We start from the raw sequence: 24,110 nt of genomic DNA on the forward strand, positions 1-24,110 counted from the left end.
GTCACTCCATCAGACTTAGGAGCAGGTGCAGACTGATTAACCACGGGCGTCGACACAGAAGCTGTGTCTAGCAGATCCTTTACAGTAGTAATGTGTATCTGGTTACATAGTTAGTACGGTTGAAAAAATAAATTTGTCCATCAAGTTCAACCAAGTGATAGGAGAAAGGGAAGGGATGGGAATTCAGCAGTAATGTGTATCTGGTAGTTTTGGAGTAATGATGGAGGCAGTAGTACTATATTTAACAGGAAGAGTAGCACTGGCTTACAGTACCTACTAATCTGATGTTGGTTCTCACGGGCAGGCTACGAACAGGTTCTTGTTACTGTAGTCCACCCTCTTCACTGTGGTGATATTCCTGGATTCCTATCTATTGTTTTGGACCCTGAAGCTACGTATGTCCCTGTCCACAAACCGCAAACTCTGTGGGATGACTTTGATCCCCTGAAGGTAGTGTAGTATAAACGGTTATGGAGCTTGCAAGGACCAATCACAGAACCTCCGCCCCTAGTCAACGACCGCAACAGAAAACGGAGCAGACAGCATCATCTACAGAACGGGGGTCCAACTTGCACACACAGTGAAAGTCTGGTGGAATTAACAGGGACACTCGGTGGTCGGAGGACCTTAGACCAATGTGTAACCAAATCGAGGTCAGTCTCATGTGCAAACACACATGAAACTGATTGCAAAGCTCGACAATGTCTGTAGAGGCGTTATTGCGACCTTCGGTTGGCTTTTTCTTCTTTCAATAGAATGCCATGTGGGTATGTGATAAAATATAAACTATGCTCTTCCAAGCCGGCACTAGTGCTACTCTCCATCAACCTCATGAACTTTCAAAGAATTCAAAGCCTTAGCTCTTAATGAATACTAGAAATTTCATTTTCAATGTCATTTAGATTTTTTTCTACCCTACATGTTATATTTGATATGGCAACGCGAAGATAAAAGTCAGCTTTTACTAGCTTTGTAAACATTTTCAAATAAAAGTTAATACTTTGCTGAAACTAAAGAAACTGCACATAAACATTGTCAGGCTTAGAACCTCTATTCACAGTAAAATATGCATATGGCCATGACGTTGTAAAAAAGAAAGCATATTCATACAATGGATTCAAAAACATATCTGTTACCGGTCACACTGCTCTGCGGTGGTAGAATATGAGGAACATTTAGTTAAATGCTAGGTGTGGGAAGCTGCATTAGTTCAGGGGCTTGTAAACGTCTCCAAAATATGGCATCTAACAGACAGCAGCTCACCTCTCCCACAAACCCTTTGTACTTGTCTTCTAGTTTCTGGCAATGATTTTCCATCACAACATGAAGTAAGCAAAGACTAAGCAACTGCAAGTCACCAGTTTTGTTGTTCATGCAACTAATTGAATGTTCAAATGTATGGAAAATAAGTCAATTTTTACACCTTTGACATCACTTTTTTTTTTTTAAATAAAATTGTGCATCAGTGGGATTGGTGCGACTTCCTAAAAACCATTTTATTAAAAATTATTTTTACTTTTGAGATACTGCTTCTTTGTATTTTGTATATTTAACCCGTTAGTAACCGACCCATGGTGTTTCTACGTCGGTCACTAACGGGCCTTATTCCGATGCAGTAGACTTTTTACGTCGCTGCATCAGAATAAGTAAACAGAGCAGGGAGCTGTCAAATCTTCTTGCTCTCAGCTGTCAGAGGTAACTGAGGGCTGAGGGCGTCCCTGCTCAAACGTGTGAGATCGATATAAGTATCGATCTCACCCGTTTAACCCCTCAGATGCGGTGCTCAATAGCGTGTACCACATCCGAGTAGTTTTGGAGAGAGGGAGCTCCCTCTCTCCCCCACCGACACCCGGCGATAAGATCGCCAAGTGTTGTCTCCGATGGCAGCCGGGGGCCTAATAAAGGCCCCCAGGTCTGCCTGTAGTGAATGCCTGCTAGGTCATGCCGGAGGCATGACCTAGCAGATGCCTGTCCGTTTTAAACGGACAGGCAGTAATACACTGCAATACAAAAGTATTGCAGTGTATTATAATAGCGATCGGAGAATCGCATATTAAAGTCCCCTAATGGGACTAGTAAAAAAGTGAAAAAAAAAGTTTAATAAAGTTAATTTTAAAAAAAGTGAAAAAAAAAATTCAAAACCCACTTTTCCCCTTACAAACTGCTTTACTATTAAAAAACCAAAATAAAGTAGTAAAAAAGTTACGCATATTTGGTTTCGCCGCGACCCCGACTATAAATCTATTACATTATTTAACCCGCACAGTGAACGCCGTTAAAAATGTAATGAAAAACTATGGAAAAATTGCTGTTTTCTGTGAATTCTGACTTTAACCCCTTAAGGACGCAGCCTTGTTTTGGCCTTAAGGCTCAGAGCCCATTTTTCAAATCTGACATATTTCACTTTATGTGGTAATAACGTCGGAATGCTTAAACCTATCCAAGCGATTCTGAGATTGTTTTCTCGTGACACATTGGGCTTTATGTTAGTGGTAAAATTTGGATGATATATTCAGTGTTTATTGGTGAAAAATTGCAAAATTTATAGAAAATAGCATTTTTCAGAATTTAAATGCATCTGCTTGTAAAACAGACCGTTATACCACCCAAAATAGTTACTAGTTCACATTTCCCATATGTCTACTTTAGATTGGCATCGTTTTTTGAACACTCTTTTATTTTTCTTGGACGTTACAAGGCTTAGAACATAAACAGCAATTTCTCATATTTTTAAGAAAATTTCCAAAGCCTTTTTTTTAGGGTACCTGTTCAGTTCCGAAGTGGCTTTGAGGGGCCTATGTATTAGAAACCACCATAAAACACCCCATTTTGAAAACTAGACCCCTCAAAGTATTCAAAACAGCATTTAGAAAGTTTATTTAACCCTTCAGGCATTTCACAGAAATTAAAGCAAAGTACAGTAGAGGTGAAATTTGCAAATGTAATTTTTCTTGCTGAATTTCAATTGTATTCAATTTTTTTCTGTAACACAGAAGGCTTTACCAGACCAACACTACTAAATATGTATTGTCCAGATTCTGCAGTTTTTAGAAATGTACCACATGTGGCTCTAGTGCGCTCGTGGACTAAAACACAAGCCCCAGAAGCAAAGAAGCACCTAGTGCATTTTGAGGCCTCTTTTTTATTAGAATATATTTTAGGCAGCATGCCAGGTTTGAAGAGGTGTTGAGGTGCCAAAACAGTAGGAATCCCCCAAAAGTATTTCGGAAACTACACCCCTCAAGGAATTCATTTATGGTTGTTGTTACCATTTTGACCCCACAGCTTTTACACAGAACGTATTTGAATTGGGCTGTGAAATTAAAAAACTTAGTACTAATTTTTTCCAATAAGATGTCATTTTTGATAAAAATTTCTTATTTCTTATTTTCACAAATAAATGCAAATAAATATATATAATTTTGACAATGTGATTTACTGTTTTTAAAAAAAAATATAATCTATCTTTCACTGGTAAAATTAACCTAGCCTAAAAATACTAGACTGTTCATGTCAATCAGCAAGGGATCAAATACTTATTTCCTTCACTGTACACCCTATAAACTGTAATGTGTGTTCCCACAGGTATGGCAATACCCTCAATGTGGCTGTTATAAGCTGCCTGGGCACACAGCAGGGCTCAGAAGGGAAAGATGAGGGGGATAAGCTGTGCGGAGTGCATCAGGGTAAGTAAAACTGGGGTAGATTAAAAATCAAGAGATGTATGATACATTTTGAAGCACTCTTTCATACGGAGCCTTAGTTTTTCGGGACACGTGTCACATTGATATATTGTGTCCTTCCTTATCCCCCTCTTATAGCAGACTTTGTACCTCTTTTGACTTTTTCCTTTCTTGCCAGTTTGGGGAACTTCTCCTGGAAAGTGTTGCCCTGGTACGATGCGTGTGGCCATGCTTCCAGAAGTACTGGGTGCCCCCCCCCTTCTTGGTCCCTAAAAATTAGTTTCTTGATAACCACCTCTTGAAATTTCAGGAAAGTTCCCCTCTGGCCTGTACATCGACGTAGCACATACGCATTTTACAATGCCATCGGTATAATGTGCAGGGCCAGCTTCTGATACCACACCGCATGGCGCTGTAGGGCTTCAGGAGTTGATCTGACAAGTCCACCCCTTCCATGTACCTATTGTAGTCCAGGATGCAGTCTGGTTTGGGGGTGTCTGTACAGGTACCTCGTACAGGTACATGGGTACTGGTGTGACATCTCCCTTGTCCTTGACACACAATATGTTGCTGCTAGATTGTGCCCTGCTCTCACCCCTTCTGAGTGTTTGCCCAAGCAGAGTCTTAGGGAGGCCTCTCAGATTTCTTCTAGCAGTGCCGCACGCTGCAGGACTTCTGGAGGAAGAGTGGGACGCTGGTATAAAAATTATTCAGGTAGAGGTGGTAACCCTGGTCCAGCAGTGGGTGCACCAAATCCCACACAATTTTTGCATTAAACTCCCAGTAAGGGGGGGCATTCTGGGGTCTGAGCACTGGTGTCCTTACCTTTATATATCCTAAATTTGTAGGTATACCCTGATGCACTCGCACAGCTTATACATTTTCACGCCATACCTTGCCCTCTTACCCGGCAGGTACTGGCGGAATTGAAGCCTCCCTTTAAAATCTACCAAGGACTCATCAATAGAAATACACGTCTCGGTGGTGTATGCTTGGGAAAACCGGGCACTGAAACGGTCTAATAGGGGTCTCCGTTTATACAAATGGTCAAAACTGGGGTCATCTTGGAGTGGGCGCTGCTCATTAGGAAAAGCTAAGTATTGCCTCATTTTTATATTTTTTTAGGTTCAGTTCAGAAGTTGCTTTGAGGAGCCTATATATTAGACACCGCTATGCAACACCCCATTTTAGAAACTACGGTAGACCCCTCAAAGTATTCACAACAGCATATAGAAAGTTTATCAACTCTTTAGGTGTTTCACAGGAATTTAGAGCAAAGTAGATGTGAAATTTACATATTTATTTTTGTCAGAAAATCCTTTTATATACCATTTTTTTCTATAACACAAAAGGTTTTACCAGAGAAACGCAACTTAATACTTATTGCCCAGATTCTGCAGTTTTGAGAAATATCCCACATGTGGCCCTAGTGCGGTAATGGACTGAAGCACCGGCCTCCGAAGCAAAGGTGCACCTAGTGGATTTTGAGGCCTCTTTTTTATTAGGCACCATGTCCGGTTTGAAGAGGTCTTGTGGTGCCAAAACAGTGGAAACCCCACAAAAGTGACCCCATTTTGGAAACTAGACTCCTTGAGCAATCCATTGTAGTTTTCTTGGGGTGCATGCGACTTTTTGATCAGTTTTTATTCTATTTTTAGTTGGCGTGGTGACTAAAAAACAGCAATTCTACTATTTGTTTTTTTATTCAATTTTTTTTACAGCGTTCACCGTGCGCTATAAATGACATTCACTTTATTCTGCAGGACGATACTATTACGGCGATACCATATGTTTATAGGTTTTTTTTATGTCTTATGGCGTTTGCACAATAAAATACGTTTTGTAAAAAATCATTCACTTTTTATATTACCATATTCTAAGAGCCATAACTTTTTTTATTTTTCCATCAATAAAGCCCTGCGAGGACTTATTTTTTGCGTAACGAACTGTAGTTTCGATCATTACCATTTTTAGGTACATGCAACTTTTTGATCTCTTTTTATTCCATTTTTTGGGAGGTGAAGTGACCAAACAATTGTGATTGTGGTACGGTTTATTATTATTTTCTTTTACGGCGTTCACCACGCGGGATAAATAACAAAATAATTTTGTAGTTCAGGCCGTTACGGACGTGGCGATACCAATTATGTATACTTTATTTGTTTATATATCTATATTTATTAATAATAAAGGACTGATAAGGGAAAAAGGGGGATTTTTACTTTTATTACTTTTAAAACTTTTATTTTCTTATTTTTACACATCCTTTTTTTACTTTTTTTTTTACTTTATTACTTTGTCCCACTATGGGACTTGAGGGCAGGAGGCCCTGATCGCAATTCTAATACACTGCACTACATGCGTAGTGCAGTGTATTACAGCTGTCAGCTACTCACTGACAGCAAGCATAGTGGGTCCTGTAGGCTTCCGTCGATGGCATAGCCGGACGCCATTGTTTGGTGTCCAGTTGCTATAGTTACAAATCGCCGGCCGCTATCGTGTAGCAGGCCGGCGATTGTAGCTTAACTCCTAAAAAGCCGCGATCCCTATTGAACGCGGCTTTTATGAGGTTAATCAGCGGGGACACAGCGATCGGTCCCCGCTGTAGGAGCTGTGGCAGCTGCTGTAAGAGACAGCAGCTGTCACAGCTCCTATATGTGTCGGGAGGACGGCCGAAATGGCCGTTACTCCCGTGACGTACTATTAGCTCATGGAGCACGAACGATACAGCTACCATGACCTAATAGTACGTCCAGGAGCGGGAAGGGCTGAAAAAAATGTGATTAAAAAGTGATCAAAAAGTTGCATCTTCTCCAAACTGGTACCAATAAAAACTACAAGTCGTCCCGCAAAAAAAAGCCCTCATACAACTGCATCAGCGGAACAATAAAAAAAGTTATGGCTCTTCAAATATGGAGACACAAAAACAAATATTTTTGAAAAAAAAAGCGTTTTTACTGTGTAAAACTAGTAAAACATACAAAAACTATACAAATTTGGTATCGTTGTAATCGTAACAACCCGCTGAATAAATTTATTGTGTTATTTATACCACACGGTAAACGGTGTAGATTTAGGATGCGAAAGAGTGGCAAAATGTCAATTTTTTTTCTATTCCCCACCATAAAAAAGTTAATAAAAGTTAATCAATAAATAATATGTACCTCAAAATGGTGCTATTAAAAAATACTTGTCCCGCAAAAAATAAGACCTTATACAGATATGTCAACGCAAAAATAAAAAAGTTATAGCTCTTGGAATGCAACGATGGAAAAACTTAAAAAATGACTTGGTCATTAAGGTTTAAAATAGGCTGGTCATTAAGGGGTTAACCCCTTCCCTCTTTAGCCACTTTTGACCTTCCAAACAGAGCCTCATTTTTCAAATCCGTCATGTTTCACTTTATGTGATAATAACTTCGGAATGCTTTAACCTATCCAAGCGATTCTGAGATTGTTTTCTCGTGAGACATTGGACTTTATGTTACTGGCAAAATTTGCTCGATACATTCAGTATTTAAATGTGAAAACACCTAAATTTTGCGAAAAATTGCAAACATTAGCATTTTTCTAAATTTAAATGTATCTGCTTGTAAGACAGGCAGTTATACCACACAAAATCATCACTAATTAACATCCCAAATATGTCTACATTAGATTGACATCGTTTTTTGAACATTTTATCTCCTAGGACGTTACAAGGCTTAGAACTTTAGCAGCAATTTCTCACATTTTCAAGAAAATTTCAAAAGGCTATTTTTACAGGGGCCAGTTCAGTTGTGAAGTGGCTTTTAGGGCCTTATATATTAGAAACCTTATATATTAGAAACCTCCAAAAAGTCACCCCATTTTAAAAACTTAAATACCCCTCAAAGTATTCAAAACAGCATTTAGAAAGTTTCTTAACCCTTTAGACATTTCACAGGAATTAAACCAAAGCAGAGGTGAAATTTACAAATTTAATTTTTTGTTGTTGCAGAAATTCATTTTTGATCCATTTTTTTGGTAACACAATGTTTTACCAGAGAAACGCAACTCAATACTTATTGTCCAGGTTCTGCCGTTTTAGGAAATATCCCACATGTGGCCCTAGTCTGCTAATAGCCTGAAGCACCGTCCTCAGAAGCAAAGGAGTACCTAGAGGATTTTGGGCCTCCTTTTTATAGGAATATATTTTAGGCATCATGTTGGGTTTGAAGAGATCTTCCGGTGCCAAAACAGTGGAAATCCCCCATAAGTGACCCCATTTCGGAAGCTACACCCCGTAAGGTAATTATCTAGGGGTATAGTGAGCATTTTGACATACAGGTTTATTGCAGAAATTATTGGAAGTAGGCTGTGAAAATGGAAATCTACATTCTTTCAAAGAAAATGTAGGTTTAGCTAATTTTTTCTCATTTCCACAAAGACTAAAGGAGAAAAAGCACCACAAAATTTGTAAAGCAATTTCTCCCGAGTAAAACAATACCCTATATGTGGTAATAAACGGCTGTTTGGACCCACAGCAGGGCTTAGAAGGGAAAGAGCGCCATTTGGCTTTTGCAGCTCAAATTTAGCAGGAATAGTTTTCGGAGGCCATGTCGCATTTGCAAAGCCCCTGAGGAACCAAAACAGTGGAAACCCCCCACAAGTGGCCCCATTTTGGAAACTACACCCCTTGAGGAAATTATCTAGGGGTGTAGTGATCATTTTGACCCCACAGGTGTTTCATAGAATTTATTAGAATTGGGCAGTAAAAATAAAAACAATCCTATTTCTTCAATAAGACGTAGCTTTAGCTCTAATTTTTTTATTTTCTCAACAAATAAAGGACAAAAAGAACCCCATCATTTGTAAAGCAACTTCTCTGGAGTACGGAAATACCCCATATGTGGTTATAAACTGCTGTTTGGGCAGATGGCAAGGAACAGAAGAGAAGGAGTGGCATTTGGCTTTTGGAGCACAAATTTTGCTGGATTGGTTTCTTGAAAGCATGTCGCTTTTGCAAAGCCCCTAAGGTACCAGTACAGTGGAAACTACCCAAAAGGGACTCCATTTGTGATACTACACCCCTTGAGGAATCTAGGGATGTAGTGTGCATTTTGACCCCACAGCTGTTTCATAGATTTTATTTTAATTGGGCAGTGAAAATAAAAATGTTTTGTTTTTTTCCAATAAGACGTAGAGTTTTTTTTAAAAAATAAAGCAGAAAAAGAACATTTGTTAAGCAATTTCTCCCGAGTATGGCAATACCCCATATGTGGTTATAAACTCATTTTTGGGCACACGGCAGGGCTCAGAAGGGAAGGAGTGCCATTTGGCTTTCGGAGTACAGATTTTGCTGGATTGGTTTCTGGTCGCTATGTAGCATTTGCAAAACCCCTGTGGGACCAAAACAGTGGAAACCCCCCAGAAGTGACACCCATTTTTTAAACTACACCCCTCAAGGTATTCACCTAGGGATGTAGTGAGCATGTTAACCCCGCAGGTGTTTTGCATAAATTAGTGTGCACTTGATGTTGCAGAGTGAAAATGGTATTTTTCAATATATATGCCAATATGTGGTGCTTAGCTTGTGCCACCATAACAAGACAGCTCTCTAATTATTATGCTGTGTTTCCCGGTTTTAGAATCACACTAAATGGGACCCTAATCTTTTGCCTGGACATTTGACAGGGCTCAGGAGAGGATTTTCACCCCACAGGTCTTTTCCATTAATGAATGCGTTGCGTATGGTGCAAAGTAAAAATTTAAATTTTTCCACAGATATGCCAATTCAGTGGCAAGTATGTTGTGCCCAGCTTATGCCACTGTAGACACACACCACAAAAACTGTTAAAAGGATTCTCCCGGGTATGGCGGTGCCATATAAGTGGAAGTAAACGGCTGTTTGTGCACGCTGTAGGGCTCAGATGAGTGGGCGCGCCATTTGGCTTTTGAAGCGTAGATTTTGCTTGGTAGTAGTTTTGTTTGAGTATTACTGGTGTTTCTGTTTATAATGTGGGGGCATATGTAAGCTTGGCAGAGTACATCAGGGGCATAGTCAGGTGGTATAATAATGGGGTAAACAATAAAATAATCTATAGATGTGTGTTATGCTGTGAAGCAATAATTTCTGCACAGGCTGGTGTCGCACTGATAAACTGTGTCTTTACTTATCCCCATTTTGGTCCACACTCCGCACCTTTGCAGTTTGAGGAATTTTGCTAGGAAGTGTTGTCCCGGAATAATATGGGCGCCCTCGCTACTAGCAGATATGTTTGGTCCTCCCCTTCCTGGATCCCTAATTTTAGGGCCCCGATAAAATCGCCTCTTGAAACAGACAAAATGATTCCCTCTGATCTGCATAACTGCATATTTTTATTTCCTGACTTATGGAAGCCTTAACTCATTTTATTTTTTCATAGACGTAGTGGTATGAGGGCTGTTTTTTTGCGGGACGATCTGTAATTATTATTGGTACCATTTTGGGGTACATACGACTTTTTGATCACTTTTTATCCTATTTTTCAGAGAGGCAAAGTGATTTTTTTATACAGCGTTCACCATGGGTTATAAATCACATGTTAACTTTATTCTGCGGATCAGTACCATTCTGGCGATACCTAATTTATAGCACTTTTTTATGTTTTACAACTTTTTGCACAATAAAATTACTTGTGTAAAAAGAATGTATTTTTTCTCTCGCCATGTTGTGAGAACGATAACTTTTTTCGTCGACGGAGCTGTATAAGGGCTTGTTTTTTGCGAGACGAGCTATAGTTTTTATAGGCACCATTTTTAGATACATGCGACTTTTTGATCACTTCTTATTTCAATTTTTGTAGGGCAAAGTGACCCAAAAAAAGAAATTCTTTCATTTTTTTAAAGTTTTTTTTTTTTTTACACCGTTCACCGCGTGGAATAAACAACATAATATTTTTATCGTTTAGGCCGTTACGGTCACGGCGATACCAAATATGTATGGTTTATTTCTTTTTTTCAATTATAAAAGGACTTGATAAGGGAAAAAGGGCGATTGTGTTTTGTTTTATTTTATTACTTAAAACTTTTATTATATTTTTTACAACTTTTTTTTCACTTTTTTTTTTACACTTTACTTTAGTCCCACTAGGGGACTTGAAGGTCCGACTGTCAGATTTTTTTTTTCTAATACATTGCACTACCTATGTAATGCAATGTATTAGATCTGTCAGTCATTCACTGACAGCAAGCCGTTTAGGATTCGCCTCCGAGCGGGGCCTAATCGGCTTCCGTAATGGCAAACAGGAGGCCATTGTTAGGTCTCCTGGTGTCATAATAGCAGTCGGCAGTCGTGCGATTGCAGGGCACAGCTGCCGATCTGCTAGCAAACACAAAGATGCAGCGATCGCATCCGGCCGCTGCATCTGAGGGGTTAATGGCAGTGATCGGAGCTAGCTCTTACAAGTGGATGTCAGCTGTAACATACAGCTGATATCCACTGCTGATGACGCCGGCTCAGGAGATGCCATCTTGCTGGCGGCTACGGAAGCCTTTCAGGCCCTGCTTCCGGGCGGGGGCTGGAAGTTTTCCGTGCTAGGCCCACCGGGAGGCCAGTATTAGGCCTCCGGTTGCCATTGCAGCCACCAACACCCGGCGATTTCATTGCTGGGGTGTCGATGAGCTGCAAACACTTTAAATGCAGCAATCGTTTTTGACGGCTGCATTGAAGGGGTTAATGGCGGGGATCGAAGCTAACTTCGGTACCCCCCGTTACAGCAGGATGTCAGCTGTCAGATACAGCTGACATCCAGGGATGATGGCACCGACTCAGCTTCTGAGCCGATGCCAAGCATTTGGCGTAAGTATACGACATTTTTCGGGAAGCACTGGCTTTCCATGTCGAATACTTACGACAAATGTCAGGAAGGGGTTAATAAAGTGGATCTACCATATCTGAATGTCTGTTTCTCAGCTTTGCATTGCCTTACGTGATCTTTTTCATCCTGCCTCACTTTACAAACATATTTATATACAAAGACACCATGCCCTGCAAATCCATCATTACAATGCAGACCACCATTGACAGCCTATCTCCTATCTTATTGATTGAAATACAGCCTGAGGACCGAACAGTAGAGAAATGTACTTGACCAAAAAGGGTTATCCCAAGAAAAATAGTACTCTGCTCACATTCTACCTTCATCCATCTATTAACTGTCCAGGCCAGAACACATCTTGATCTGGTCATAAGTTTAACCTTTAAATAAGAGACTGAGATTTTCCTATCTGAAAATACAAGAATTCCTACATTGCAGACTATAATAAGACTTTTTTATAAATGGTAATAATAAATCGGTACAGACAAAACTGCACTCCCACCAAGCAATAGAATCGGACAGATGTCACTGTGCATTATAGTAAAGATGCCATCATACTTCACACTACTGGTGTAACACTTTATCCTTTTTATATTTTATGAAGAAGCTGAATATAAAGGGAGGAAGAGTTTATTTGAAATGATAACTTTATCAAAGGCTAAAAATCAGGTTAGATTTAAAATCTCTCCATATAATCAATTGTGAAGGTTTCAAGAAGTCTGAAGACACAAAGAGAATTAAAGGACTTTTTGGAGAAACACTACTAAAATGGTCATTAAGAGAGTAAATTTTGACAAGATAAAGTTAATAAAGATAATTGTTGGCACAAAAAAAAAAAAAACTATATTATGCCACGTTTAAAGTGGCATGAAGATCTCACACCCAGAAAATTTTATTTGTTTTGAAGAACTCAAATATATCTTCACTGTATAGGTGGTACCATATTAGAAAAGTTGATAATGAGCATGTCTCCAAATGACCATATAGCATGTTCTTGGGGTAGGTCTCATCTCCCAGAGCCCCACCAATCAATTTTGCATGAAAACCCCTTTAAACTGTTGCACGATGATGAGTAGCTCTCATTATGCGGATTGCATAGGGGTACCCTGGCAGTGGAAACTAGCGTAGGTACTACTACTATGTAAACAAAAAAGAAAGGGGGAGGAATCCTCCAGCTTACCGATCCAAGTCTGCAAATCCAATCTGCGCACAGATCCTCGTGGCGGCACATGATGAGGTAACAAGCCTACTACTACTATGCTCATGCGATCAGGAGCGTGACAACAACTGTAATACCCAGGTGCAGAAACCTCTGATCTTCGCCATTTAAACCCTTGTATGTTGCGATCAAAAGCTGATCATGGAATACAAGAGCAAAGACAAAGGAATGTTACCCCAGTTGATCGTGTCACAAGGAATCCCAGGGTACTATGGCCATATTGACTGTTAGGGCATACTTAGGTAATAAACACAGGAGAACAAAGAGGAATGGCTAAGATTGGCTGGGTCCTCGAGGGGTCAAGCAGCTTATACATCCATAAAACATTGAACATACAATAAAGTTGCCATTGCCCTAAATATTATGCAATAAAAAATTCCATATCGTTTAGTTTTCCATATCATTAAAGCAATAGTTACAACTGAGGATTCATGTAAAATACAATATTTTATATCAAGCAAAATAAAGACATTATAATAGGATGACACTGACCTGTGCACATATCTGGTGCATCACGTGGCCGAACTCATGGAAGTAAGTTTTCACTTCATCATGTCTCAGCAGTGAGGGCCGAGTGGTTGAAGGTTTGCTGAAGTTTGCCACCATTGCTGCTGCAGACATCATCTTACTTCCATCCGGGAGGAGACAGCCTGGCTGTAAGCCAAAACATGCAGCGTGCCCATACTTTCCTTCCCTTGGGGTTAAAGAAAGATTGGAAAATGTTAGTAGATGCAAACAAATAAAGCAGATAAATAAGAATTAAAAAGTGTCACAAAAAGTTTTATGAAAGTTTAGTAACACTTTAACTACAGGGCTCTCAGAATACTGAAGTAGTGATGAAAAGTATTTTTAGTTTAAGTAAATTAGACAGGTCAGGAACATGGGAACACGGCAGCTGCAGCCCCCATCGACCATTCTTGGGCCTCAACCCTCATGCACGGTCATTCTTCATTTGCTATTTTGCTTGACTGCCAATGTTATTATTTAATTAAATGCTTAGAAAAATCATTATTTTTGGAAATGTTTAATAACAGTTACATTGACTGCTTATCACTACGTTCTCATTGTAGCTCAGAATTTTCCTAAGCAAAGAGAATGGGAGCATTCATGTGACAAATATGTCATGACAATGACACAATTTCACACATACAAGGTATAATGAAGATTTGCCTTACATATCATATTTACAGTATAGATGGATCACTAAAAACTGAACCTTTAACAGATCTTCCCGAGCGATCATCAAATTATATAAATAGTCCTGCACAACAAATATGTGGCCTTCAGACACAAAAACTGGGATTGTAGAGTACAGTCACCTCAGACATTATCACATGGATAGACTTATACTTTTGTTACATTTGGATATCCACTTGGATGCTTTGTGGGAAACAGATTTCTTATGTCTAGAGATACTCAAGTAAATAAGGGTTAAAAGGAATGGATGGTTCAGACAGAAACCACTTGGATTACTTACAAAACCATGAAAAAAGATGGCCATCCATGGCCCAATAACTAAGACTACCAAAGGATGCAAGCTGTGATCCTACATAGAGATGGTTTCACAAGAATCCAGGAAAAAATCTGCTGCCGTTCATCACTCATGCTGTACTGGTTATATTCCGAAGATCTTTCCAGCAGAACATAAGAGCAGAGGACAAGAAGATATCTCATCAACCAGGTTCATGATTATGTGCTGGGATGCGTGGCTGAGATGAACCACCTGGTGCAGATGAAAAATATGGTTGCGGTTGATGCTGACCGATGAACTTCCACCTTCTAGAGCCATCCAGAATCCCCTTGTCCTCATTTTTTGTTAGTATACATCCTATTTGGGTGTATATGGAGAGGTGTTAAACCACAGGCACGTATGCATGTCTTTCTAAGGGAACAGATTATTTTTCTATTACAGGTCTGGCCTAGATCTCGATTATACAGGATATTTTTATATTATTTCTGTTTGGATGATGTACCACGTGTCTTTTTCTCTTATTCAGATAGCTCCTGGAAAGACCGGCTTGTTTGGTGTATACTATACTCATAGTGTCCATTGCCTTATCCCGTTATTTGTTTTCTATTTTATTTTATTAAAACTTGCAATAAAAAATCATATTATAAAAAAAGCCAAGATTATTGGAATGCTTAAGGTTGGCGAGGGGTCTGCCATTTATGGTCAGCTAGAAGCTTCATTTTTTGGCAGGGTATGCAGATTAAAGAGAACATTTCACCTGCCCATACATATGCAGCATTTAATGGGCAGGGCTTCACAAACCTTGTCTCACTTGAAATGATCTTTCTAACTTCCTCCGTTATTTACATATCGGAGCCGTTATATTTGGCGCCCGATATGTAAATAACCCCCTGAACGGTCAATGGAGCGTGTAAATAACAAGGGGGCGTGCAATATCGCTGTGACACTGTCCAGTCAGCTACAGACAGTGTCACAGCTGCTTGTGCTGGGTGATCTCACTCGCGAGATCACACAGTCTTTCCTTCACTGACTGACAAGAGATGGAGAGGAGAGCCTGCGCACGCACTGCACCGCTGCCGCCATGGAACAGAAGGGGAGAAGAATTAATTTTTCTTCTTCTGTTCCATGGCGGCGGGAGTATCGTCGGCAGCGGCGTCGGAGCTATGCCCGCGGGTGCGCGATCTCACTCTTCAGCTCTCGGCAGACAAGAACGACAAGACTGTGATGTCGCAATATCTGCCGAGAGCTGAAGAGTGAGCGCATGCACGCCCGCACGCTTGCACAGCTCCAATGACAGTTCAGGGGGTTATTTACATATTGGGCACCAAATATAACGGCACCGATATCTATAGAACAGAGGAAGTTAGAAAAATAATTTCAAGTGAGACAGGGTTTGTGAAGCAGTGCCCATTACATGCTGCACATGTATGGGCAGGTGAAAGGTTCTCTTTAAAAGATTTCGCTGTAAGATGAAAGACCTTTTAGCCAGCAGTTATATGGTAAGCAGTCAGCATAAGAGATAAAATAATGACATCCCAGGTAAAATGTCTCTAACTCCTGAAGGTCTGTTAATTTTAAGTGAATCTCTACCTTTTATCATCATGTACATTTTTAGGTACAAAATTCTGTGGTTGATTTAGTTTCTTAATATAGATTTCTACTAGTAGGAGCTCAATTTTTCTAATACAGAGCTCCAAATCCCCTGCACAGACACAGAATTAAAACACAACATGCTAACTTCTGCAGCTGCTACTAGGAGAAGCTTAAGAATTTACTATATACTGTTTTATTATGGAGTTATTTTCTATTTTATTATGGAGTTTAATGCATATACAGTATGCAGTAAGTTCCCTCTAGTGGTGGCTGCAGGACGGCAAAACCCCTGCAATTCCCTGGTGTAATGTATCCACTCCACTGTGCAGTCACGCCGCTTACTCACAGTACGGCACTAATTTCCAGTGCGTACCCTCATCTGTATCAAGTATATGGTTAAGGGGTTGTTTGTGCTTTTCAATTGATGGCCTTTCCTTCGGATAGTTGGTAAATATTTAAATGGTGGGATCTGACCCCTGAGATCCCAACCAATCAGCAGCCCCATCAATTAAAATGTTTGGGAAAACCCTGAAAGTAGATACTTGACACATTGTGAAAATGCAATCAAGTCCTTTACAATAATGGGCACCTTAATGCAATTTTGCAACAAAGTGTAAAGTTTTATAAAAAATGCATTAAACTTAATGTTTGTGGCTTAAAGAGGCTCTGTCACCACATTATAAGTGCCCTATCTCCTATATAAGAAGATCGGCGCTATAGTGTAGGTGACAGTAATGATTAAATTTAGAAAAACAATCTATTTTAAAACACTATGAGCGATTTTTAGCTTTATGCTAATGAGTTTCTTAATGCCCAAGTGGGCGTGTTTTACTTTAGACCAAGTGGGCGTTGTACAGGGGAGTGTATGATGCTGACCAATCAGCGTCATACACTCCTCTCCATTCATTTACACTGCACTAGCGATATAGTTATATTGTTATGTGCAGCTTCATACACAAACACTAACATTACTGTAGTGTCCTGATAATGAATATACATCACTACCAGCCTGGACGTGATGTTTATTCAGAATCCTGACACTTCTGAATCTTTTCTGTGAGATTCCAGCAAGGCAAGCGTAATCTCATTTGAAATGACAGGTTACATCGTAATCTCGTGAGATTACGCTTGCCTTGCTGGAATCTCACAGAAAAGATTCAGAAGTGGTCAGGATTCTGAATAAACATCACATCCAGGCTGGTAGTGATGTTTATTCATTATCAGGACACTGTAGTAATGTTATAGTGTTTGTATGAAGCTGCACATAGCGATATAACTATATTGCTAGTGCAGTGTAAATGAATGGAGAGAAGTGCATGACGCTGATTGGTCAGCGTCATACACTCCTCTGTACAATGCCCACTTAGTCTAACGTAAAAACACGCCCACTTGGGCATTAAGAAACTCATTATGAGCGATTTTTAGCTTTATGCTAAAGTGGTTTAAAATAGATAGTTTTTCGAAATAAAAAGCATTACTGTCACCTACATTATAGCGCCGATCTCCTTATGTAGATAGGGCACTTATAATGTTTTGACAGAGCCTCTTTAATGTCTGACCCAAAGAGAGCCCAAAATGCAAAAAAAGAGTTCATACAGGTCACTTATGTCTATGTCTACATTGACATATCTTCAGAAAGTCATCAAACTGAAGAGACCAAATATCTCTGTGATCCAGACACCAGTAGACATTTAAGTCACAATGGATAAATGTCCTGATTAGTCGCGGAAGGTGATAAGATGTGCAATTGCCCATATTCTCACCCCTTTAATACAAAGAAAAATAAGGTCCCCCCTATGTGTGACAATCAGATAACACATCTATTCTCATTGGTAAGGGGGTGTTAACATGAAGAAAAGTTCCTATATCCCCCGTGGTCACTTGTGGGTTGTACAGGAGGACAGTAACAGGCTGTGATCTTTCTTCCAGTTCTCACTCTCATCTTCCCCTCCCTCCCCTCCCTTACATTGACGCAGCACCAGGAAGTAAAACTTTCCATGCTCCTCCCTAAGGTCAAAAAAAGAGTGCTGCCGCCAGGAAAATTGAGCCTAGATTCATTTTAAAGCTAGTATTTTTGGCTTTAATACGATACCAAGATCTAGCCCATATATTCTAGCTGTGGAAAGCGTTTAAAGTCATGATGTATTACATATGTCCCTGGCATTGAAAGGGTTAAGCATACCAGCAGGCCACTCTTAATTTTGTCAATTTACCTTATTTTAAACACAGATAAACACAGTTGTATGATAAAATAAATAGAACAAAAGTTTCTTACAACACAAATGTATATGGTCTTTTGAGCAATTTTTGTAATGCACTTTGGTATATCTCTGTGAAATGTAGTTCGGTTCTGTACATAAATTACCTTGGGTACAGGTCCAGATAGAATTGGCCTAGAACATCTCCTGTTGCACGGTCATACACAGCGTATAGAGTCACACTTTCATGCCACACATGAGCATTCTTCACACGCTCGAATCGCAGACCGAGCAGCTCCTGGTAAATGCACAGCAGTTTTTTTGTGACTGTCTCCATAGGGAAATACTCCTGCAGCTTGTCCTGATCTACAGAATACTTGGTCTCCACAATACGGGTGAGGTAGTAGTGCAGGTCCCAGGCATTGATTTTACCATCAAACTCCAGGGCTCCTTCTTCACATTCCTTACTTTTCATTTTTAAAATAAGCAACTTCTCTTCTTGACCTAAAGTCTTTACCTTCGTTTTCAGATTATCTGTACAGAAACATACACGGAATATATTTTTAGGCAAATTTAATTACTCAGCTTGTATTTGGATTGCATTGTGCGTTTCTTTGGGCTAATCTGTATCAGGTTATATATATACACTACCGTTCAAAAGTTTGGGGTCACCCAGACAATTTTGTGTTTTCCATGAAAACTCACACTTATATTTATCAAATGAGTTGCAAAATGACTAGAAAATATAGTCAAGACATTGACAAGGTTAGAAATAATGATTTTTATTTAAAATAATTTTCTCCTTCAAACTTTGCTTTCGTCAAAGAATGCTCCATGTGCAGCAATTACAGCATTGCAGACCTTTGGCTTTCTAGCTGTTAATTTGCTGAGGTTATCGGGAGAAATTTTACCCCATGCTTCCAGAAGGCATTCCCACAAGTTGGATTGGCTTGATGGGCACTTCTCGCGTACCATACGGTCAAGCTGCTCCCACAACAACTCTATGGGGTTGAGATCTGGTGACTGCGCTGGCCACTCCATTACAGATAGAATACCAGCTGCCTGCTTCTTCCCTAAATAGTTCTTGCATAATTTGGAGGTGTGCTTTGGGTCATAGTCTTGTTGTAGGATGAAATTGGCTCCAATCAAGCACTGTCCACAGGGTATGGCATGGCGTTGCAAAATGGAGTGATAGATATGTCTCAGATATGGCTTTTTCTTTGCCACTCTGCCCTGAAGGCCAGCATCCCGGAGTGGCCTCTTCACTGTAGACGTTGACACTGGCGTTTTGTGGGTACTATTTAATGAAGCTGCCAGTTGAGGACCTGTGAGGCGTCTATTTCTCAAACTAGGGACTCTAATGTACTTGTCTTGTTGCTCAGTTGTGCAGCGGGGCCTCCCATTTCTCTTTCTACTCTGGTTAGAGCCTGTTTGTGCTGTCCTCTGAAGGGAGTAGTACACACCGTTGTAGGAAATCTTCAGTTTCTTGGCAATTTCTCGCATGGAATAGCCTTCATTACTAAGAACAAGAATAGACTGCAGAGTTTCACATGAAAGCGCTCTTTTTCTAGCCATTTTGAGAGTTTAATCGAACCCACAAATGTAATGCTCCAGATTCTCAACTAGCTCAAAGGAAGGTCAGTTTTATAGCTCCTCTAAACAGCAAAACGGTTTACAGCGGTGCTAACATAATTGCACAAGGGTTTTCAAGTGTTTTCTAATCATCCATTAGCCTTCTAACACAGTTAGCAAACACAATGTACCATTAGAACACTGGAGTGATGGTTGCTGGAAATGGGCCTCTATACACCTATGTAGATATTGCATTAAAAACCAGACGTTTGCAGCTAGAATAGTCATTTAGCACATTAACCCCTTCCCGACATCCGCCATATATATACGGCGCACCCCGGGTGGGGGAATATGGAGCGGGCTCACGGGCTGGGTCCGCTCCATAGAGCGAGTGTGTCGGCTGTGTGTTACAGCCGACACTTCCGGGTTATGAGCGGGATCGCGCTTTAGCGCGATCCCGCTTGTTTAACCCGTTAAATGCCGCGTTCAATAGAGATCGCGGCATTTAAATTACTAAGAACAGAATCCAAACGTTGATGGCAGCTCAGTCCCATTCTAGTGAAAAAGGACCCCTCTCCCAATTTCAATGAATAGGATTGAGCTGCAAATACCAGGCACAGCCACCCATATGCCCGAGCCGCTGTAACTGTGCAAACAATGAAGCTGGAGCATCGCACATCTTCATTCTGCTGGTGACCAGGTGTTTCGGGAGTCACACTCCAACGAATCAAACATTGATGGCCTATCCTAAGAATAGGCTATAATTGTGTTTTCCTTAGATACATCCTTTAACTATTGCCTTATATTATATTGCCTTTTTCCAGAAAAAGGCTATAACCTGATGCACACATAACCTATTCGTACATTCAGGTAAGAAATTGTAATGACAGGGTAGGGAGACAGACAGGTGAGCCCTAATCTACCCGCCACTCAGTCCCTGCCTACTTGCAACGACCCGTCCTAAGCGACGGGGTACAACTGGGCGACGGTCCCTACGCTCAGTAAGTGCAAGACAGACAAACAGACAAGGGTACACAGAAGCTAGGGAAAACGGGGCAGCTGCCCACGGAGACACCGTGAGCAACAAGAGTAGTGAACGAGCCGATTCAAACCAGGAGAGAATGAGGTACAAAACGCTGAGCAGGAGAGTGGTCAGAAAGCCAAGGTCAATAACAAGCAGATGATGAGGAGTAGTACAAGCAGCAGCAGCAAGCCAGGAAACCAGCATAGAAGAATCACAGGCAAAGGAGGAACAGGAAAGGCAGGTATAAATAGACAGTGGGCGGCAGCTAGCTCCGTCTGGCCAGGCTGTGATAGGCTCTCCCACTCCTAAGCCTGCCATCCTGAGTGGTGGAAGATGGAGTCAGTCTCACAGACATAGGAGCAGGTGCAGACTGATTTCCCACGGGCGTTGACACAGAAGCTGTGTCTGGCAAATCCTTTACAGTACCCCCCCTTTTATGAGGGGCCACCGGACCCTTTCTAGATGGACCTGGTTTATTGGGGAAACGAAGGTGGAACCTCCTGAGCAATACCCCAGCGTGAACATCCCGGTCGGGTACCCAAGTCCTCTCCTCAGGCCCGTATCCCCTCCAATGGACCAGGTACTGGAGGGAGCCTTGGACCATCCTGCTGTCCCCAATCTTGGCCACCTCGAATTCTACCCCCTCAGGGGTGAGAACAGGGACCGGAGGTTTCCTTGAGGGAGCCAAGGACGGGGAGCAGCGTTTAAGGAGGGAGGCATGAAAGACGTCGTGCACTCGAAAAGACGGCGGCAACTCCAGTCGGAAGGAGACAGGGTTAAGGACTTCAATGACCTTGTACGGCCCTATAAACCGGGGAGCAAACTTCTTGGACCGGACTTTAAGGTGCAAATTTTTAGAAGATAGCCACACCAGATCCCCGACCACAAACAAGGGGTTAGCAGAACGTCTTCTATCTGCCTGAATCTTTTGTATGCTCTGGGACGCCTCTAGGTTCTTCTGAACCTGGGCCCAGACTGTACACAGTTCCTGATGAACGACATCTACCTCGGGATTGTTGGAACTACCAGGTGAAACGGAGGAGAACCGTGGATTAAACCCAAAATTACAGAAAAAGGGGGAGACCCCTGACGAGTTACTGACCCGGTTATTAAGGGAAAATTCGGCGAGGGGAATGAATGAGACCCAATCATGTTGACAGTCAGAGATAAAACACCTTAAATATTGTTCTAGAGACTGATTAGTCCTCTCCGTTTGGCCATTAGTTTCAGGATGGAAAGCCGAGGAGAAGGACAGATCAATCTCCAACTTTTTACAGAAGGCTCTCCAAAACAATGAAACAAATTGTACCCCTCTGTCAGAAACAATATTGACAGGAACCCCATGGAGACGCAGGATGTGTTTGACAAACAAGGTAGCTAACGTCTTAACATTGGGTAGTTTCTTGAGGGGCACATCTTACTGAAGCGGTCTACTACAACCCACACCACCGACTTGCCTTGAGATGGAGGCAAATCGGTGATAAAATCAATGGAGATATTGGTCCAAGGTCTCTGGGGAATGGGCAAAGAACCTAGTAAGCCCGCTGGTCGGGACCTGGGAGTCTTGGACCTAGCACAAACCTCACAAGCGGCGACGTAGGCCTTAACGTCTTTAAGCAACCCAGGCCACCAGTAGTTTCTGGCAATGAGGTGCTTGGTACCAAGGATGCCTGGATGGCCAGATAGTGCAGAGTCATGATTTTCCCTAAGTACCCTTAGCCGGAGTTGCAGGGGAACAAACAGCTTGTTCTCAGGAAAGTTCCCGGGAGCTGAACCTTGATCAGCCGCAATTTCGGAGACTAAATCAGAATCAATAGAGGAAATGATTATACCTGGAGGCAAAATACAAGCAGGATCTTCCTCCGAAGGAGGGCTGGCCATGAAGCTACGTGACAGCGTCAGCCTTAATATTTTTAGACCCAGCCCTATAGGTGACCAAAAAGTTGAATCTGGTAAAAAATAACGCCCATCGAGCTTGTCTCGGGTTTAGCCTCCGGGCAGATTATAAGAAAACCAGATTCTTGTGGTCAGTAAGGACCGTTACCTGGTGCCTAGCCCCCTCCAGGAAGTGGCGCCTCTCTTCAAATGCCCATTTAATGGCTAAGAGTTCGCGGTTGCCAATATCATAGTTACTCTCAGTGGGCGAAAACTTCCTGGAGAAGTAGGCACAGGGACGGAGATGAGTGAGGGACCTGGTACCCTGGGACAAGACAGCACCCACTCCCACCTCGGAGGCATCAACCTCCACGATGAATGGCTCCATTTGGTTGGGCTGAACCAGCACTGGGGCCGAGATAAAGCACTTCTTAAGGACCTCAAAAGCCTGGACAGCCTCAGGAGGCCAGTGGAGGAGATCAGCACCTTTGCGAGTGAGATCCGTAAGAGGCTTAGCGATGACCGAGGAGTTAGCAATAAATCTCCTGTAATAATTAGCGAATCCCAGGAAGCACTGTAACGCCTTCAGGGAGGCAGGTTGGACCCATTCCGCCACAGCCTGGACCTTGGCGGGGTCCATGCGGAATTCATGAGGAGTGAGGATTTGACCCAAAAATGGTATCTCTTGCACCCCACACATTTTTCGGTCTTAGCAAACAGTTTGTTTTCCCGAAGGACCTGGAGCACTTTCCTGACATTCTCAATGTGGGAGGACCAGTCCTTGGAAAACACAAGTATGTCATCAAGGTACACTACAAGAAATACCCCCAGGTAGTCTCTTAAAATCTCATTTATGAAATTCTGGAAGACCGCGGGAGCATTACACAACCCAAAGGGCATGACGAGGTATTCGAAATGACCTTCGGGCGTGTTAAACGCAGTCTTCCACTCATCCCCCTCTTTGATGCGGATAAGGTTATAAGCCCCCCGTAGATCAAACTTAGAGAACCTGATTGAAGAGCTCAGGAATCAAAGGAAGGGGGTACTGGTTCCTTACAGTGACCTTATTCAAGTTCCGGTAGTCTATGCACGGCCTAAGACCACCATCCTTCTTCCCTACGAAGAAGAAGCCAGCACCTACCGGAGAAGTAGAGGGGCGAATGTAACACTTGGCCAGGCATTCCTGGATATACTCTCTCATGGCCTCACGTTCGGGACAAGAGAGATTGAATATCCTACTCTTAGGGAGCTTAGCTCCTGGTACCAAATCGATTGCGCAATCGTATTCTCTATGAAGAGATAACACTTCGGAGGCCTCTTTAGAGAAAACATCAGCGAAGTCCTGAACAAACTCAGGTAGAGTGTTCACCTCCTCAGGGAGAGAAATAGAATCAACAGAAAAACATGACGTCATGCATTCATTACCCCATTTGAATAAAGCACAAGAGAAAAAGGAGTCAGATACTATTAGAAATATAAATTGCCAAAGGCATAGAAAAATACAAATTTTATTAGGACAATACAAAATACATGGTTAAAATAGACTACAAATCAAGAAAACTGTATATCTCCAAATATATAGGAGGGGAACTAGGGTCACAGTGGTTATGAGTGAATGTACAAAAAAGAGAGCATTTTCTCTAAGGAAGGGTATGT

The 24,110-nt window shown here is 41.5% G+C and overlaps 1 protein-coding gene across 1 annotated transcript in view; it reads right to left on the reverse strand.

Annotated features, from left to right (window-relative positions):
* Nucleotides 1–12,212: 12,212 nt before the first annotated feature.
* Nucleotides 12,213–24,110, reverse strand: part of NLN (neurolysin) — a 44,159-nt gene continuing 32,261 nt past the window's right edge. Inside the window, exons 8-10 of the mRNA XM_075847527.1 lie at nt 18,151–18,517; nt 13,214–13,415; nt 12,213–12,221 (exon numbers count right to left, since the gene is read on the reverse strand). Of these exons, the coding sequence (XP_075703642.1) occupies nt 12,213–12,221; nt 13,214–13,415; nt 18,151–18,517 (578 nt within the window). The remainder of the gene's footprint in view (nt 12,222–13,213; nt 13,416–18,150; nt 18,518–24,110) is intronic.

This window comes from Rhinoderma darwinii, chromosome 1, assembly GCF_050947455.1.
Source record: "Rhinoderma darwinii isolate aRhiDar2 chromosome 1, aRhiDar2.hap1, whole genome shotgun sequence".
NCBI classification, from domain to species: Eukaryota; Metazoa; Chordata; class Amphibia; order Anura; family Rhinodermatidae; genus Rhinoderma; species Rhinoderma darwinii.